The sequence below is a fragment of the Bombina bombina genome, chromosome 8, assembly GCF_027579735.1.
Source record: "Bombina bombina isolate aBomBom1 chromosome 8, aBomBom1.pri, whole genome shotgun sequence".
Taxonomy (NCBI): Eukaryota; Metazoa; Chordata; class Amphibia; order Anura; family Bombinatoridae; genus Bombina; species Bombina bombina.
In genome coordinates, this window is record NC_069506.1 from 154,285,695 (window position 1) to 154,304,729 (window position 19,035).

The 19,035-nt window shown below is 34.6% G+C and overlaps 1 protein-coding gene across 1 annotated transcript in view; it reads right to left on the bottom strand.

Moving 5' to 3' along the window:
* LOC128638601 (sulfotransferase 2B1) overlaps positions 1-16,415 on the bottom strand; it is a 37,676-nt gene extending 21,261 nt beyond the window's left edge. Inside the window, exons 1-4 of the mRNA XM_053690657.1 lie at positions 16,327-16,415; positions 15,609-15,750; positions 14,884-15,092; positions 13,307-13,433 (exon numbers count right to left, since the gene is read on the bottom strand). Coding sequence (XP_053546632.1) covers positions 13,307-13,433; positions 14,884-15,092; positions 15,609-15,744 — 472 coding nt within the window. The 5' untranslated portion in view covers positions 15,745-15,750; positions 16,327-16,415. The remainder of the gene's footprint in view (positions 1-13,306; positions 13,434-14,883; positions 15,093-15,608; positions 15,751-16,326) is intronic.
* Positions 16,416-19,035: the final 2,620 nt, after the last annotated feature.

Below are 19,035 nucleotides of genomic sequence, written 5' to 3' on the forward strand. Positions count from 1 at the left end.
GATTTAGCTAATTTAATTTAATATATTTAATTGTATTTAATTTATGTAAGCTATTTAATTGTAGATTAGTGTTAGGTGTTAGTGTAACTTAACTTAGGTTAGGTTTTATTTTACAGGTAAATTTGTATTTATTTTAGCTAGGTAGTTATTAAATAGTTAATAACTATTTAGTAACTATTCTACCTAGTTAAAATAAATACAAACTTGCCTGTAAAATAAAAATAAACCCTTAGCTAGCTACAATGTAACTGTTAGTTATATTGTAGCTAGCTTAGGGTTTATTTTATAGGTAAGTATTTAGTTTTAAATAGGAATAATGTAGTTAATGATAGTCATTTTATTTAGATTTATTTAAATTATATTTCAATTAGGGGGAGTTAGGGTTAGACTTAGGTTTAGGGGTTAATAAATTTAATATAGTGGCGGTGACATTGGGGCAACAGATTAGGGGTTAATAAATATAATGTAGGTGGCGGCGATGTTAGGGGTGGCAGATTAGGGGTTAACATTATTTAACTAGTGTTTGCTAGGCGGGAGTGTGGCGGTTGAGGGGTTAATATGTTTATTCTAGTGGCGGCGATGTCCGGAGCGGCAGATTAGGGGTTACATTTTTTTATTATAGTGTTTGCGATGCGGGAGGGCCTCGGTTTAGGGGTTAATAGGTAGTTTATGGATGTTAGTGTACATTTTAGCACTTTAGTTATGAGTTTTATGCTACGGCGTTGTAGTGTAAAACTCATAACTACTGACTTTAGAATGCGTTATGGATCTATGGAGGTAGAGGGTGTACTACTCACTTTTTGGCCTCCCAGGACAGACTCGTAATACCGGCGCTATGGAAGTCTCATAAAAAAAGGGTTTTACGAAGTTTACATAAGTCGGTTTGCGGTAAGGCCAAAAAAGTGTGCAGGGCCCCTAAACCTGCAAGACTCGTAATAGCAGCGGTTGGGAAAAAGCAGCGTTAGGACCTGTTAACGCTGCTTTTTTACCTTACCGCAAAACTCAATTCAATGTTCTATCACACATATTAAGAGTAGTATTTAAATATAAAAACATACTTTTGCCTTAAAAGTGATGCTACTAAAGTAATGCTACTAAAGTACTAATGCTCTCTGCGTGATAGGAATAATTTCCACAGCTGTAAGAAATGTGTTATTAAAATAGATATTTCGATATTTACTATTGTAAATATATAGGTGTTCCATAGGTGTTTCTTGGGCGTTCCATGGGAGTTGACAGTATTATAATTGGGAAACTTTGCCAGGAATTTCTAATGTTTTAAGCAATATAAGCCACCTTAGGTGAAAGAGAAAGTTTCTATTTTATATATGCAGTATATATATATATATATAATATATATATATATATATATATATATATATATATATAATATATATATATATAATATATATATATATATATATATACATACACATATACATGTATACATATATATATTTATATATATATATATATATAAATATATAAACTAAGTAGAAGAAAAACTTGAGTAGAATAGGATTGAGCTCACATTCTATTGGCTGATGGAACAGCCAATAGAATGTGAGCTCAATCCCATTGGCTGATTGGGTCAGCCAATAGGATTGAAGCTCAATCCTATTGGCTGATTGCATCAGCCAATAGGATTTTTTACCCTTTAATTCCTATTGGCTGATAGAATTCTATCAGCCAATTAGAATTCAAGGGACGCCATCTTGGATGACGTCCCTTAAAGGGAACCTTCAGTGTATGAAGAGGATGCTCTGCGCCGGATGTCTTGAAGATGGACCCGCTCCACGCCGGAAGGATGAAGATAGAAGATGCTGTCTGGATGAAGACTTTTGCCCGCCTGGATGATGACTTCTTGCCACTTGGATGAAGACTTCTCCCGGCTTCATTGAGGACTTCTTGCCGCTTGGATGAAGACTTCTCCCGGCTTCGTTGAGGACTTCTTGCCACTTGGATGAAGACTTCTCCCGGCTTCATTGAGGATGGATGTCCGGAATTCAAAAACTGTAAGTGGATCTTTGGAAGTTAGTGTTAGGTTTTTTAAGGGTTTATTGGGTAGGTTTTATTTTTAGCTTAGGGTTTGGGCAATGTAAAAGAGCTAAATGCCCTTTTAAGGGCAATGCCCATCCAAATGCCCTTTTCAGGGCAATGGGGAGCTTAGGTTTATTTAGATCAGATTTTATTTAGGGGGTTGGTTGTTTGGGTGGTGGGTTTTACTGTTGGGGGTTTATTTGTATTTTTTTTTTACAGGTAAAAGAGCTGATTTCTTTGGGGCAATGCCCCGCAAAAGGCCCTTTTAAGGGCTATTGTCAGTTTAGTGTAGGCTAGGGTTTTTTTTATTTTGGGGGGCTTTTTTATTTTGATAGGGATATTAGATTAGGAGTAATTCGTTTTTATTTTTGATAATTTCTTTTTTTATTTTGTGTAATTTAGTGTTTATTATTTTTTGTAATATAGATAAATGTATTTTAATAATGTAATTTATTTAATTTTATTGTAATGTTAGGTGTTAGTGTGAGGCAGGTTAGGTTTTATTTTACAGGTAACTTTGTATTTATTTTAACTAGGTAGCTAGTAAATAGTTAATAACTATTTACTAACTAGTCTACCTAGTTAAAATAAATACAAACTTACCTGTGAAATAAAAATAAAACATAAGATAGCTGCAATGTAACTATTAGTTATATTGTAGTTAGCTAAGGGTTTATTTTACAGGTAAGTATTTAGTTTTAAATAGGAATTATTTAGTTATTAATAGTAGGTTTTATTTAGAATTATTTTAATTATGTTAAGGTTAGGGGGTGTTAGGGTTAGGTTTAGGGGTTAATAGGTTTATTATAGCGGTGGAGTGGGCGGACGGCAGATTAGGGGTTAATTATATTTAAATAGTGTTTTTATGCGGGAGGGCGTGTTAATAATTTTATTCTAGTGGCGACGATGTCGGGGAGCGGTGGAATAGGGGTTAATAACATTTTTATGTGGCGGCGATGTCTGGAGCGTCATATTAGGGGTAAATAACTTTATTATAGTGTTTGCAATGTGGGAGGGCCTCGGTTTAGGGGTTAATAGGTAGTTTATGGGTGTTAGTGTACTTTTTAACACTTTAGTTAGGAGTTTTATGCTACAGCTTTGTAACGTAAAACTCATAACTACTGACTTTAGATGGTGGTACGAGTCTTGTCGGTATAGGCTACACCGCTCACTTTTTGGCCTCCCAGGCAAAACTCATAATACCGGCGCTATGGAAGTCCCATCGAAAAAGGACTTTTTTAAAAGTGCGGTACTGACGTTGCGTGACGGCCACAAAACTGTGTGGTACAGCTATACCTACAAGACTTGTAAAAGCAGCGGTAGGGAAAAAGCAGCGTTACACTCATAATGCAAAACTCGTAATCAAGCTGTAAGATATTTATTAACCACCATTAACCTCATAGGATAAAGTGGGCCCACTTACTATATAGCAATAAAAAAATATATATAAATTGAAATCCTGACAAATTAACTAATATGATGTAATAACAGACCGCCTTAATCTGGAGTTCATATATCAGAGTTCCAATAGATGGGTATTTATCCCATAATTTGTCTCTTTGGGGATAAGATGGGTCCAATTAACCATACTGTGGGAGATACTCTTGCTGGGGCTACTCTCTAACCACATACAGAAGGGATAGGCTGTAAGATTAATACTGCAATCAAGGCATTGGTTGGGTAACCGTCTCCCCTCGGCAACTGTTTCCATCACCTCCAAGGCATAACAGAATCAGCCTACCTTACCAGATGCATACTATTGTTAACCATTTGTGAGTAGGTAATATCGCAGTTAGAATACTGCTCCTACCTTGACTGCAATGTCACTTGCCGATCAGATAATCATTCAAGCTTGTATTTCCACATAGTGCATTCCCAGCGACTGCTGTTTGTTGTCTGGCTCACGTTCCTCCCAGCCTGACGTCATAAGCATTTATTTTAGTGCTAGTATGCAGAGCATTATAGAGAGTGCCCCTAACTTGACCACTGTTGACTATTATGTTTAGGTGGTCCTCTTATTAGAGGTTCAGCTGATCACCCCTAAGAAGTTGGAAAAACTTTAGTGACGTGCGTTTCACCCTTGTTATTTTAATCCAGGGCTTCTTCCAGCTTGTGTTTGATTTGTCAGGTTGTTGACTTTTAACGCATCATATTGATCTGCCCCTTAAGGTGAAATATCACAATAACATAGTGCTCCTTTCTCAAATTATATGTTATGTCTCTTTGATTCATAAAACACTAAATGCAGTTGCATTTTTGCCAATTATTATTCGCTTATTACAATGTATCTATATTGCTTGCAAACATCAGTCCGACAGCGTCCTCTTTCTAAAGCTTCAATTCTATCTTAGTTTTGACATAACACATAGCATCCTATAGCAACAGAAGAATTTAGCAGTTCAATTTAATATTATTCATACAGGAATGGCATTATAACCAACCTTTTACCAACCATATAACCAACCTATTAGCCAAAAATGTGGTTATTATAGATAGATATTATTATAATTTAATGTATTATTTTATTTTGTTTCCTAGAAGCTATAATTCATGCTTTGAGAAGGGATAGCAGTGTGACATGGATCATATATTGTTTTTAAGTTCTGTAGTTACTACATATTTCAACATCTAGTTACAGAAATGGTCTTTTAGTCCTAAGGGCTTCAGAGCTTTCAGATTAAATATCCATTTGCACTCTTTCTGTAACAACATATTGGGGTAGATTTATTAAAGGGCGAGTGGACATGATTCGCTGTAGTGCATCATGTCCGCTCAACCTCGCTAAATGCTGACAGCATATGCTGTCTGCATTTATCACTGCACAAGCATTTCTGCTGAAATGCTTGTGCAATGCCGTCCCCTGTTCACTGGTGGCCAATAGACCGCTAGCAGGAACCGTCAATCATCCCAATTGTATCGGATCGGGATGATCTCAGTTCGCCACCTAAAAGGTAGGGAATAAGATAAGGACAGCGAACTTCTGTCTCAGGCGGACCTGAAATGATGGGGCTCTGAAGCAGTATCCACTGCTTAATAAAAGGAGACCTTTATCTAGATTTTCTCCTCTCAACGACAGATCAAACTTTTCCAGCCCCCATGTAACATTTCAGCATTGCTATTATGAAAGTTCTTAAAGTGACGGGATACACTACTGCTCATAATTGTATTAGTGATATCCCTTTTATGCTCTTTTATTTGTCCCTTCAGTTCCCTGTAGGTTTTCCCTACATAGTACATTGGTCAATTGCAGAACGCTAAATAAAAAACGCCTTTACTTAAGCAGTTTATTCTACCTTTAATTTTAAAGTAATTCCCTAATTTATCTTCAAATAATTTTCCTAGTTGCATATTGCTGCAAACTGAACATTTGTGACGTTTAGTATTGCCTTCTTAACTACTGAGTATGTGTAACTTATTAGTTTTCTCTGGGGTCCTTATGTAATGGCTATGAACTAATTTGTCTTTTAAGTTTGGAGCCCCGCGTGCTGCCATCAGGGGTCTATCACCTACGAAATTAATAATATCTTTATCAGTTGTTTCACTGTTCCTGTAATATTGCTCCATTTATTGTTATATTCTGATATAAATCTTATTTTAACCTCATTTTTTTCTTTCTTTTCCCCTTATATAATAATGTTTCCCTATCACTTTTATTGCTGTAGTATAGGCTAGCTTGAGACTATTTTAGGGGTTTCCTCTAGCTCAAAATCTATTTTTAAATTCTCTTGCTTCCTTTTTAAATGTTTCCAAATTAGTACAGTTCCTGCGATGTCTAAGGTATTGGCCTTTTGGGATAATTTTAATTAACGATGGTGGATGATGGCTATCTGCTATTAATAATGTATTACCTGCAGTTGGTTTTCTATGTGTATTAGTCATTATTTTATCCCTATCTACCTTAATCTTTAAATCTAGAAAAGCAATTTCAGTTTTACTCCACTCATACATACATTTCAAATTAAATACATTTTTGTTTAAATTTTTAAAAAATTTGTGTAATGATTGTTCTGTTCCTGACCAAAGGTCCAATATGCCATCTATGAAAAGAAGCCACAATTTTATATCCTTGCTTTCACTTCGTACCTAGATGACATATTTTTCCCACTTACCTAAATATAAACATGCGTATGTGGGGGCACAGCAGGTGCTCATCACTGTGCCTCTTATTTGTTATAATATAATAATATTTGCCATTAAATGTAAAATAATTGTGTTCTAAAACGAACCTCAGCAGTTGAATAACAAGTATGTTTATAATATATTTGACCCATTGATTCAGGTAATATTCACAGCTGCTGTGATTCTTTGTTCCTGGGTTATAGATGAGTAAATAGCATCTACAGTTATTGCTAATATTAAACCATCACTTTCCAAAGGAATTCCATTTATTGTTTTAAGAACATCTTGGGTGTCTTTTACATATGATGGCAAATTCATTAGGCATGGCCTTAGTATATTGAAAACATTTTTTTTTATGTTAGGGAAACTGATTTCATGTAAAACTCCACTGACCAATCAGGAGTATAGTGGAAACAACATCATATATCTAGATGTGGAGGGTGTTCAATGCCCAATATGATAAATATAAATAAAGAAAAGAAAAAGGGGCACATACAGAGCAGTCTTATGTTAACATAGTGTAGAGGGAAGTAGTCTCACAGGAAGAATTTAAAACATAGCTTTTAATAATAAATGCAAATAAAATTAAGTGTAATGCACAATAAAAAATAAAAACTAAGTAGATGATATGTCCCAACAGCCTGGATAGAACAATTAGATTCAAGGGCATATCATATACCATTAAATGAATCGACTAAACAAATTGCTACAGGAAACTGAATGTGTAATCACTACAAACAAATTACCTATAAAAAAAGATCACATCGTGTGTAGCAGCGCTTCATATTGGTAATCCGTGCGGTCAAAAAACAACACAAAATTAGCCCAAAATAAGGTTAAAAAATAGTCTGATAAACCAAGCTGGGGGACTCAGGTAATACGCCCGATGCTCAACGGTTTGTCAAAGGCAAGAATATATATATATATATATATACATACACAGTATATATATATATATATATATATATATATATATATATATATAATCAATATATTGGGATACTTTTTCAGTTACAGAATTTTGACCTAAAATTATAGGTTTTCCAGGTGGTGGTATTTTCTTTTTATGTATTTTTGGAGTGGTATAGAAGGCTGCTACTTTTGGAAATTTTACAGTAAGGAAATCAGCTTCCATTTTGTTTACAAGTCCATGATCTACACCTATCTTAATTATATTGTCCATAGTTTCTTTGAATTCTTCAGTGGGATTTTTCTTTAGGATTTTATATTGTTTCCTATCTAGAAGTTGTCTGGAACATTCTTTAACATAGTCACTGATTTTTAATATCACCACAATACCACCCTTATCAGATGGCTTTATTGTGACGTTCTTATGATTAGAGAGTGCCTTTAAGGCTTGTCTTAATTCTGGTGTTAGATTATCATTATGGACAGTTGTTATATTTAATTTTTCTACATCTTGTTCGATTAACTTTACAAAATTATTTACACATGATACTTTGGAAAGGGCAAGCATATAGGAAGAATTGTTCCTTAGTGAGTCATTTTTATCAGATGTTATTTTATTTGCTAGTTCTTCTAATTGAAGGAGGACTCCTCTGTCATTTATACCTAATCCTTCATATTTATTTTGATGTCTGTTATGATATCACTTTTTTAGAACTATCTTTTTTGCAAATAGATGCACATCTTTTACTACCTCAAATGTATTACACATATTAGTAGGAGCAAAATTTTAATCATTTTGAAAGTATTTTAATTTGTGCCTCAGTAAGTTGTGTTTCTGAAAGATTTATAATTTCTTTCCCTATTTCTGTGTTTTATAATTTTGTTAATTCCTCAACGGGTATCTCTTACTTCTTTCTGTAGAATCCTCTCTTATATTTCTTTCCCCCTCTGTTTGTTTGTTTTTTGTGTGTCCTTTTCCTGTCTAAAAATTATGGGATAAATACCCATGTATTTAAACTCTGATACAGTATATGGAATAGGGATGGGCGAATGTGTTTATATCCGAATTCGAATGTTTGAACGAATGTTATTGTAGAAATTTGATTTACATAATAGAATGTTGATAAGAACGCATATTTTTAAAAATTCGATTTTCAAATGTTATTTACAGTTTTTGAATGTCACATTCGAATTCGAATGTCACATTTGAATTTGAATGTCACATTCAAATTCGAATGTCACATTCTAATTAATATCACATTCGAATATTACATTTATAAAACACAGTATTAGACTAGAAAGACTATTTTGAATTCGAAGGTCACATTCGAAATGAATATCACATTCAAAACGAATTTCACATTTAAAACACAGTATTAGACTAGAAATACTATTTCAAATTCGAATGTGACATTCGAATTCGAATGTAGCATTAAAATTCTAATATTACATTTATTAAACACAGTTGTAGACTAGAAATACTATTTCAAATTCGAATGTCATTCAAATTTGAATATTACATTTCAAAATTGAATGAATACATAGCTAAACATTCTATTATTCGAATGAATATTTTCGAATTTTATTGAAAAATTCAAAAACGAAAATTCGAAAATAGAATGTTAGAATGTTATATAAACATTCGAAATTTGATTTGAACGAACGAATGTATCAGAATTCTTTTTAAATTTTGAATTTTTAGAAACATTTGCCCATCCCTAATATGGAATAGCAATATTTGAACTCCTGATTAATGTGGTCTGTTAATATATCATATTAGTTTGTCAGGATTTTGCTTTATATATATATTTTTGATTGCTGTATAGTAAGTGGGCCCACTTTCTCCTATGAGGTTAATAAATATCATACGGCTAGATTACAAGTGTTGCGGTACGACTATTACCGCTGTAAAATTGGCCATTGCGCTGGTATGGTCAGTAACGCATATTATAAGTTGCGGTGGTATAGCTGTACTGCAAGCATTTTAGCCTGTAACGCAACGTCCATTCCCCACTCAAAAAATGACATTTGAGTGTGGGATTTTCCATAGCGCCGTATTACAGGTTGTGCGGTCCGGCTAAAATGCTTGCATTACAGCCTATACCAACACGATCCAATCCGCCATTTGAGAGCAGTAGTTATAGATTTTGTGAAACAAAAATGTTTCACAAAACTCATAACTAAAATGTCACAAAGTACACTAACACCCATAAACTACCTATTAACCCCTAAACCGTCGCCCTCCTGCATTGCAAACACTATATTAAACCCTAATCTGCCGCCCACCCATATCGCTACTATTAAATAAACCTATTAACTCCTAATCCGGCGCCCCAACATCGCTGACACTAAATAAACCTATTAACCCCTAAACCGCTGGCCCTCCACATCGCCAACACTATAATAAAGTATTAACCCCTAAACCTCCAAACCCCCACATCGTAACTAATAAACTAAACCTATTAACCCCTAAACCTCCAGCCCCCCACATTGTAACTAATAAACTAAAACTATTAAACCCTAAACCCCCACATCGCAAAATGCTAAATTAAACTATTAACCCCTAAACCTAACACCCCCCCAACTTTAAATTAAAATTACAATATTACTATATTTAAATAAATAAAAACTTACCTGTGAAATAAAAAAAAACTAAGTTTAAACTATAAATTAACCTAACATAACTATTCTAATAAAATAAAAAAAATACCAATTAAAAAATCTAATTTACATGATTAAAAAAACCTAACACTGCGAAAAAAATAAAAACCTAAATTACAAATTTAAAAAATCCTAATACTACGAAGAAAAATAATAATCTAAGATTACAAGAAATAATAAACACTACAATTATGAAAAATAAAAAACTCTAAGATTACAAAAAATAGTAAACGAAATTATCAAAAATAAAAACAATTATTACACCTAATCTAATAACCCTATAAAAATAAAAAGCCCCCAAAATAAAGCCACCTCCTAACCTACAATAAACTACCAATAGCCCTTAAAAGGGCCTTTTGTAGGGCATTTCCCTCCCCAACAGTAAAACCCATCACCCAACCAACCTCCCAAAATAGAAAACCTAAGTCTAAAAAAATCCTAAAATACCCATTGCCCCTAAAGGGGTATTTGTATGGGCATTGCCCTTAAAAGGGCATTCAGCTCTTCTACACTGCCCTTAAAAGGGCATTCAGCTCTTTTACACTGCCCAAAAAAACTTAATCTAAAAAAAAAAAACAACCAAAAAATGAAAAAAAAAAAATCTATCACTAAGCCAATAAAATGTACTAACAGTTCCTGAAGTCATCCATCCTCGTCCAGGTGGCGAGACGTCTTCATCCAAGCACTGACACCTTCATCCATCTAGGGAACATCTTCTATATTCATACCGGCTGCGCGGAGCGGAGCAATCCTGGACGGCGATGACATCCTTCGCGGAGCGTCCTCGTCATATGATCACCGCCGTAAATTGAAGTTGAATGCAAGGTACCTGTTTCAAAATGGCATACCTTGCATTCCTATTGGCTGATTTTATTCTTCAAATTCAAATCAGCCAATAGGATGAGAGCTTCTGAAATCCTATTGGCTGATATTCTTTAATTTTTGGGGGTGTTTTTTTTTTAGATTAGGGTTTTTTGGGCAGTGTAAGAATAGCTTAATGCCCTTTTAAGGGCAGTGTAAAATAGCTGAATACCCTTTTAAGGGCAATGCCCATACAAATGCCCCTTTAGGGGCAATGGGTAGTTTAGGATTTTTTTAGATTTAGTTTTTTTTATTTTGGGGGGTTGGTTGGGTGGTGGGTTTTACTGTTGGGGGGACTTTGTATTTTTTTTCTAGGTAAAAGAGCTGTTTAACTTAGGGCAATGCCCTTTTAAGGTCTATTGGTAGTTTATTGTAGGTTAGGGGGTGTTTTTATTTTGGGGGGCTTTTTTATTTTTATAGGGCTATTAGATTAGGTGTAATAATTGCTTTTATTTTTGATAATTTAGTTTAATATTTTTTGTAATCTTAGATTTTTTTTATTTTTTCGTAGTATTAGGTTTTTTAAATTTGTAATTTAGATTTTTTCATTTGTAGTTTATTTTATTTTATTAGAATAGTTATGTTAGGTTAATTTATAGTTTAATGTTAAATTTAAGTTTTTATTTATTTAAAGGGACAGTAAACCTCAAAAATAATGTTATATAATTCTGCACATAGTGCAGAATTATATAACATTATATTAGCGCAAACATTGTAAAACCTAATATTCCCTTATAATTTTTAAAAGAAACGACTGTTTTACAGACCCGCTCTCTGTGATCTTCTGAGCGGGTCTGTTTGTTTTACACAGCGCATCGGCCAGCTGTATAGTCACAGCCCGGCCTGACCGCGCCATTATACACAGTGCAGCTCGCTCCTGCTCTGTCTGACAGCGGGAACAAGCTACACTGAGTATAATGGCGCGGTCGGGCCGGCTGTGACTATACAACTGGCCCGATGCGCTGTGTAAAACAAACAGACCCACTCAGAAGATCACAGAGAGTGGGTCTGTAATACAGCCGTTTCTTTTAAAAATTATAAGGGAATATTAGGTTTTACAATGTTTGCGCTAATATAATGTTATATAATTCTGCACTATGTGCAGAATTATATAATATTATTTTTAAGGTTTACTGACACTTTAAAGATAGTTATATTGTAACTTTTAATTTAAAGTTAAGGGGGGGGTGTTAGGTTTAGGGGTTAATAGATTCAATTTTGTGTTTTGCAATGTGGGGGGCTGGTGGTTTAGGAGTTAAAAGTTTAGTTTATTAGTTGCGATATGGGGGGGCGGCGGTTTAGAGGTTAATAGGTTTATTTAGTGTCAGCGATGTCGGGGAGCAGCGGATTAGGTGTTAATTCCTTTATTTAGTGTTGGCGATGTCAGGGAGCGATGGATTAGGGGTTAATCACTTTATTTAGTGTCTGAGATGTTTGGGAGCGGCGGATTAGGGGTTAATAATTATATTTAGTGTCTGCGATGTCGGGGTTCAGCAGACTAGGGGTGTTTAGGTTAGGGGGTTATGTTAGGGTGTTAGGTTTAAACATAACTTTCTTTCCCCCATAGACATTGGGGATGCGTTACGGTGATCACCATTCCGCGATCGCAGGTGTTATTTTTTTTCTAACACTCTTTACCTATTGATGTCTATGGGGGAAAGCATGCACGAGCACGTAAACTCAGCCATTTGCCTTTTTGTGGTATGGAGCTTAACGCACCATAACGCACAGCACAAGGAGGCTTTTCAGTAACTTGTAATGGCAGCGCTATGGAAAGTGCAATAACGCAAATTTTTGGGCCTTCTTTTCGCACCCTGTTTAGCGCAAAACTCGTAATCTAGGTGATAGTGTTCAAGATATATATATATATATATATATATATATATATATGCACAGTGCTCGTTTTTGATATGATGGTATTGTTTCTTTAAAGGGACAATCAAGTCAAAATAAACTTTTATGATTTAGATAGAGCTTGCAGTTTTAAGAAACTTTCCAATTTACTTCCATTATCAAATTTTGCACAGTATTTTTATACACACTTATTCACACTTTATGGGGAACAAGATCCTACTGAGCATGTACACAAGCTTACAGAGTATACGTATACTAGTCTGTGATTGGCTGATGTCTGTCACATGATACAGGGGGCCGGACAATGGGAGAAAAAATAAATTTGTCAGAAAAAAATCTACTGCTTATTTGAAATTCAGAGTAAGTGTTGCATTGAATTTTTATTATGCACTTGTTAATTATGTATTTCTACTGCATTGAGTGGTCCTTTAATACTCTTTTGGTTTTGCTTATCTGTTCCCCCTGTAGTAATAGACGGCATTTTATTGAAGTTAAATACTTTAGTGCTGCCTTATTTGGAGTATTCTACTCCAGTCTTTCTTATCCTTAGTTTTCATATTTACTATTACTCCCTCCTTGCCCTATCTGCCCTGGAGTTAATTTTATAATTCAGAACGCATAAATAAGTTTCTTCTACACACACACACACACACACACACACATACTGTATATATATATATATATATATATATATATATATATATATATATATATATATATATATATATATATATATGTGTGTGTGTGTAAATAAATAAATATATATATATATATAAATTAAATCTGAATTTGTTCTCTCCATCTCTCTTTGGGCCCAATGATAATAGGATTAGCAAGTCCCTGATAAGGTCATTGTACTTACTCTTTCCTTGTAAAAAAGCTTCTATCATTTCCTGGAAGTTTTCAGGGTCTTTGTAGAAGCAGAGTATCTTAGCAAAATGAAATAGAGAGACAAGGACATCTTTAGGGTTTCTCATTGTGTACACAATCTGAAAGGTAATCACAAAAGACTGAATTAAACAGGTGAATATGAGAAATTTATAGAATTTATAGAAAGATATGTTACATTTTGTACTTTTAGATTACCTTAAAGGGACAATAAGATCAAAATTAAACTTTCATGATTCAGATAGAGCAGCAGTTTTAAGAGACTTTCCAATTTACTTCCATTATCAAATTTTGCATTCTTTTTATATACACACTTTCTTAGGCACCAGCTACTACTGAACATGTGATGTGCACAAGCTCACAGGGTATACGTATACTAGTCTGTAATTGGCTGATGTCTGTCACATGATGCAGGGGGCTGGCAAATGGGAGAAAAATAAATTGCTATAAAAAAATCTGCTGCTTATTTTAAAATATGTGTTTTTGCATTGTCTTTTTAATATGCACGTGTAATTATGCAATTATACTGTATTTAGTGATCCTTTAGCACATGTATATGCTTTTTTTTAGCAGTTCCTTGATATAAGAAATCCAATTAATATGTTTGCTTTTAAAATTAAGGTTCTAAAACAATATAAGTTACATAAGTAGTAATATATAGTTTTAGTATTTCATCAAAAGGGACCATTAGCTACTTTTTCAGTGTTTTCTTGAAAATTGTAAAAATCTGATTATAAACTGCAATAAAATGAAGCACACATACTGTACAACCGAACTGTGCTACAGCACACGTGCACTTCAGTCTGCCTGCCTTGTTCCTTCACTTGCTCAAGATATGTGCATAAGTAGGCTTTGCACGATCCACCAATGAGAAGCTGAGCCTTCCTCTTAATGCAATTACATGGTCCAGCATTAAAGTGTCTTCCTGTGTTTACAGACCACTATAATTTAATTGGCTAATATTGTTTCAAGTTAAATTGTTTTTATGTTTCTTCCTGTTTGGACTTTTACCATGGGGCCTATTTACTAATGTGCAAGCGGACATGATCTAATATTGCAGATCATGTCCGCCGCACATCGATACTTGTGAACTGCTGGTGCAACGCTGCCCCCCGCAGATTTGCGGCCAATCGGCCACCTGCAGGGGGTGCCAATCAACCCGATCGTATTGGATCGGGTTGATTTCCGGCGATGTCTGTCCGCTGCCTCAGAGCAGGCGGACAGGTTAAGGAGCAGCGGTCTTTAGAAGGCTCGCCAGAAACACGGGGCATCAAGCTCCATACGCAGCTTGATAAATAGACCCCTAGGTGTAGCAATATACCACTTATTCATTCATGCAAAGATATCTCACTATGTTTAAAATAATATACAGTATATGAATATATTAGTGTCTTTTTATTTGAAATTAAAATATATGTGCCTTGAAATACTTTTGAACTGGGGTTGCAAAAATGCTTCTATTTCAAATTGAAATGCACCCATACTCTTTTCAATTTTAACCTTTCTATTCCTTTAAATAACAATATATTTAAAATGTAATTTGATGTTTACCTTAGCATTTGATTTGAAATAAGACTTGGCAAAAATATGAAATGGTAAGTGAGATGAAATAATCCTTGGAGATGTTACATCTTTCATGTTTGTTTGGCCTTCTGCAGTTTCGTACCATGGAGACCTACTAAAAACGGGTACAGTTTTGCATATTGTAGGATCTCCATTATATTTGATCAGATTCAAAATTTCTGCCATCCAGTGTGTACCTTTCAAACAAAGGGGATAAAATTAATTTGGTTAATTTTGTAATTGGCCATCACTGATTTAGAACAGTGATGGCCAACTTCATAATACATAAGAGCCACAGATCAATATGTTATCAATATATAAGCCTTAAGGGCAGCATATATATTTATGGCTATTAAACACACAAATAATAAAATATTTCCTAAAAATCTATAGTGGCATAGGAACTGTAACAGTTCAGAACCCACTCACTCTATTTGTTCTTTTAAGCTGTAGCCACCTTGTTTGCCCACCCACTAAGAGTCTGCAAAGCACACATTTTTATTCTTTGTTTTCCTGGGGCCACAAAAACTGTGGCACACATTATTAGTTCAGTTTTTCCCCAGGGAATGAAAGAGTGGTGCAGAGGTTGGCCACCAATTGGTCATTCCTGTTTCTAGAACATGTTTATGGAGATAGTTCATAGTACAATAACTTTTGGAGCAATTATTATTGTAGTTTCACTTTGGTATCATGTGAAATGATTAATAAATTACCTGATTTAGGGTATGTGACATTGTAAATGTCATCATCAAGCACTTGGAATTCATTCTCTGCAAAGTGGATACATTCCTCTGTATAAGCATTAGTAGGAAATATAACTCCTTTGTATATGAAATGTTCAAATGACATGTCTCCCTAGCAAGAAATGAAAAAGAAAAACAATCAATATACAAAAATTGTATGCTATATCATTATATATCACCAGTATCTAACTATCTGAGTGAACTTTGTTTCCAAATAAAATGAAACAATTTACTTATTTTCTTTCTAAACTTTAATTTATAATTAATTGGAGATCCATTATACTTAATTACCATAAATATTACTAACTAGTTGGTTAATACATGTTGTAATGCAGGTAATTTTTATTTATTAATTTCCATATTATTATTATTATTATTTCTAATCTTATTGTTATTGTAATTATTATCATTTAGTTGTATAGTTCTGCAAAAAAACACATCTGTATTAAATTTATATTAAGAGGGTAATAGTTTTTTTAAAAAAAAACTGATCATGAATATAAATAAAGTAAGATAAATTGAACTCTACAATTATAATGTACTAGGGAGGGGACCTTCTATGTAACTTGTCAAACCATTATGTCTATAAATATAAATAAAAACACAAGTAATATATGAATATCTACAATTCTGAATGTATTCAGAAGAGTGAAGAGTGTACCATAATGAAAAGTAGAATGAAATATACCTTCAGTAAAGATTATGATTACTGTGTTCTGAAAAGCAGTTTCTGAAAGGAGAACCTTCCTTCCCAGCTGTCAAGGTTTTTCTATGCTTTACTGTGTGTAGCCGGAGAATTTATCTTGCTCTGAAATCCTTTTTGATATGTATTAGTAAGATAGTACAGCACCCCTCCCCATTCCCCAACATTGCCAAAGGACAAAGGGCTGTTGTGTATAGTACACTGAAAGTTCACACAAGTTAAAGGTACGTGATGCCAACTTTTCTTTGGTCAACATTATGATATAATCAATATTAGAACATCAAATCAATAGTTCAGAAATATATTAAAGATAATTAAATACTTATGTTCCAAAAGTAGAAAGGTACTGAGAAAAAAAAAAAACAAGTTTATAATTGATCTGACAATGGGATATTCCTCAAAAGAAAGAGGTCTTGTAATAAAAGGGGGATTATGGTACTAGCTGAGTTAAGGTAATACATGGATGATAGTACATTAAGCACTGTATACAAGTATTAGATGCTATTTTGCTACTGGAGTTTGCTATAGTCTTTGCTCGTTGTTTTTGTTATGCCTAGCTCTTAATACCTATATTCTGCATATGTAAAACCTGTGAGAAAGTGAGCAGTAGTTTTTGAGATATTTTTTTCTTTCTGTTTCTAAAGAGACAATTTGCCAATAAAGTAGTAGATTATGAGTGGCGTGCTAACAGTTTCACACAAGTGAAAAGGGGTTTATTGCGGCTCTTTTTGTGCATATTAAAAGTTGAAAGTAAACACGTTCTCTCGAGCACAATTGAATATAATGGCCCCTATTTATGAAAGTCTGGCGGACCTGATCTGACAGTGCGGATCAGGTCCGCCAGACCTCTCTGAATACAGCAAGCAATACGCTTGCCGTATTCAGCATTACACCAGCAGCTCACAAGAGCTGCTGGTGCAACGCCGCCCCTTGCAGACTCGCGGCCAATGGGCCGCCAGCAGGGGGTGTCAATCAACCTGATCGTACTCGATCGGGTTGATTTCCGGCAATGTCTGTCCGCCTGCTCAGAGCAGGCGGACAGGTTATGGAGCAGCGGTCTTTGTGACCGCTGCTTCATAACTGCTGTTTCTGGTGAGAATACCAGCTCAGTTTACTACAGAAGCTGTCTGATCCTTTGTCTAAACACAGAGGAGATACAAAAAAGAGGTTAGGAGACAAGCCAGGAACAGAAGCCAGAAGATACACCAGAATAACTTGTATACAGGCACAAACAGAGTGTAAACCACAATGTCAGGGCACGGAGTGGTCTGTGAGGCTGCCTTTTTGTAGCAGTGTTGATGAGTAACTAGCTGCAGCTGGCAAGCAGCCGGAGCAAGAGAGCTAGCCAGTGCAGGCAGCAGCACAAAAAACTCTCACAATAAAACAGAGCCCTCCTGTGGCTTCAATGGGAAGGCAAGGGAACCAGTAACTGGAGGTCCTGGTCCCAATTGTGACAATTTGGGCAGCCTTAGCCTTTTCATAGACATGTAGATATATTTTTTGGACTAATGTACAATCTGAAGCTTTGAGGCAATAAGCTGGAATGGATTCCACAGATTCAGTGCATGCCTTAGATGACGAAACAGGAGCAGAGGGTAGGTTGTCTAGATGGGTAATGTATCAGGAACTAGGCTCAGAAATTGACTTGTCTTAAATTTTTTACATAGGGCTGCAAAAGTACAGTCTTGCGATTTTACTTTAGTCCTAGGCTTATAGGGTCTTAAGAAGTTGGACAGGTGATTTGGAACAGAAGGACCCCTCTTACAGACAGTAGTCTGGGTCTCTAACTCATCAGAGTCTGAATCTCGGTAGATAGTAGTGAACGCATCTGAATTTTCTTCCTTAGTGCAAGAAGAGACTATGGGGAATGAAGTTTTAGATTGAACTGGCATATCAGATTCAAGAGGATCTTTTAAATTTATAGGAATTGGTGTACAAGAATCCTGCTGGAGAAAGGGTGCAGATAATTCTAAGGGCAAGATTACAAGTCGCGAGTTATGAGTTTTCCTTGTGTGATATGATCTTTTTGCAATCATTTTCCATTACTCATCTATTACAAGTCTTGAAAAACCGTGATTGTGCATTCACATTTTACGCAACAACCCTTTCCGAGCTCGAAGAGCTGTAGTTAACAGTTTTGCGTAACATAAAAGTTTCACGAAACACTTCAAAAATACATTACAAAGTACAGTTACACTCATATTAACACTGTCTAATAAATTTTTTTTTTTTTTTTAAATTGCACACAAAAGTTATAAGAGCCCAAAGAAAGGAGATCTCGGGTGTTAGAAAAAAAAGTGGACGCAGGGATTTTACATTGATATACATACACACACATAGAGAAACATGCATTTATATGTATAGAGATATGTTTAACTATGGAGATAATGAAAATATTTCACGTTACAATCTTATGCACATTTAATAATATCTCAGAGAGGGATTATCAAAGAGATATTCGCATATAGATCTTGAGATTTCTAGACATATATATATTCATAATCATATTTCGCTATAAATAGATATATCTGCCCAAAAATCATCACATATATAGAGAAATATTTATTTAAAAATAATTAGAACATATTCCGTTACGAAAACATTTTCGCAATATGAAATATTCACATTTTCATGTACACTTTTGAGAATACATCATTGACTTTGCGCAACAGATTAGGGTTTTTGTGGGATTTT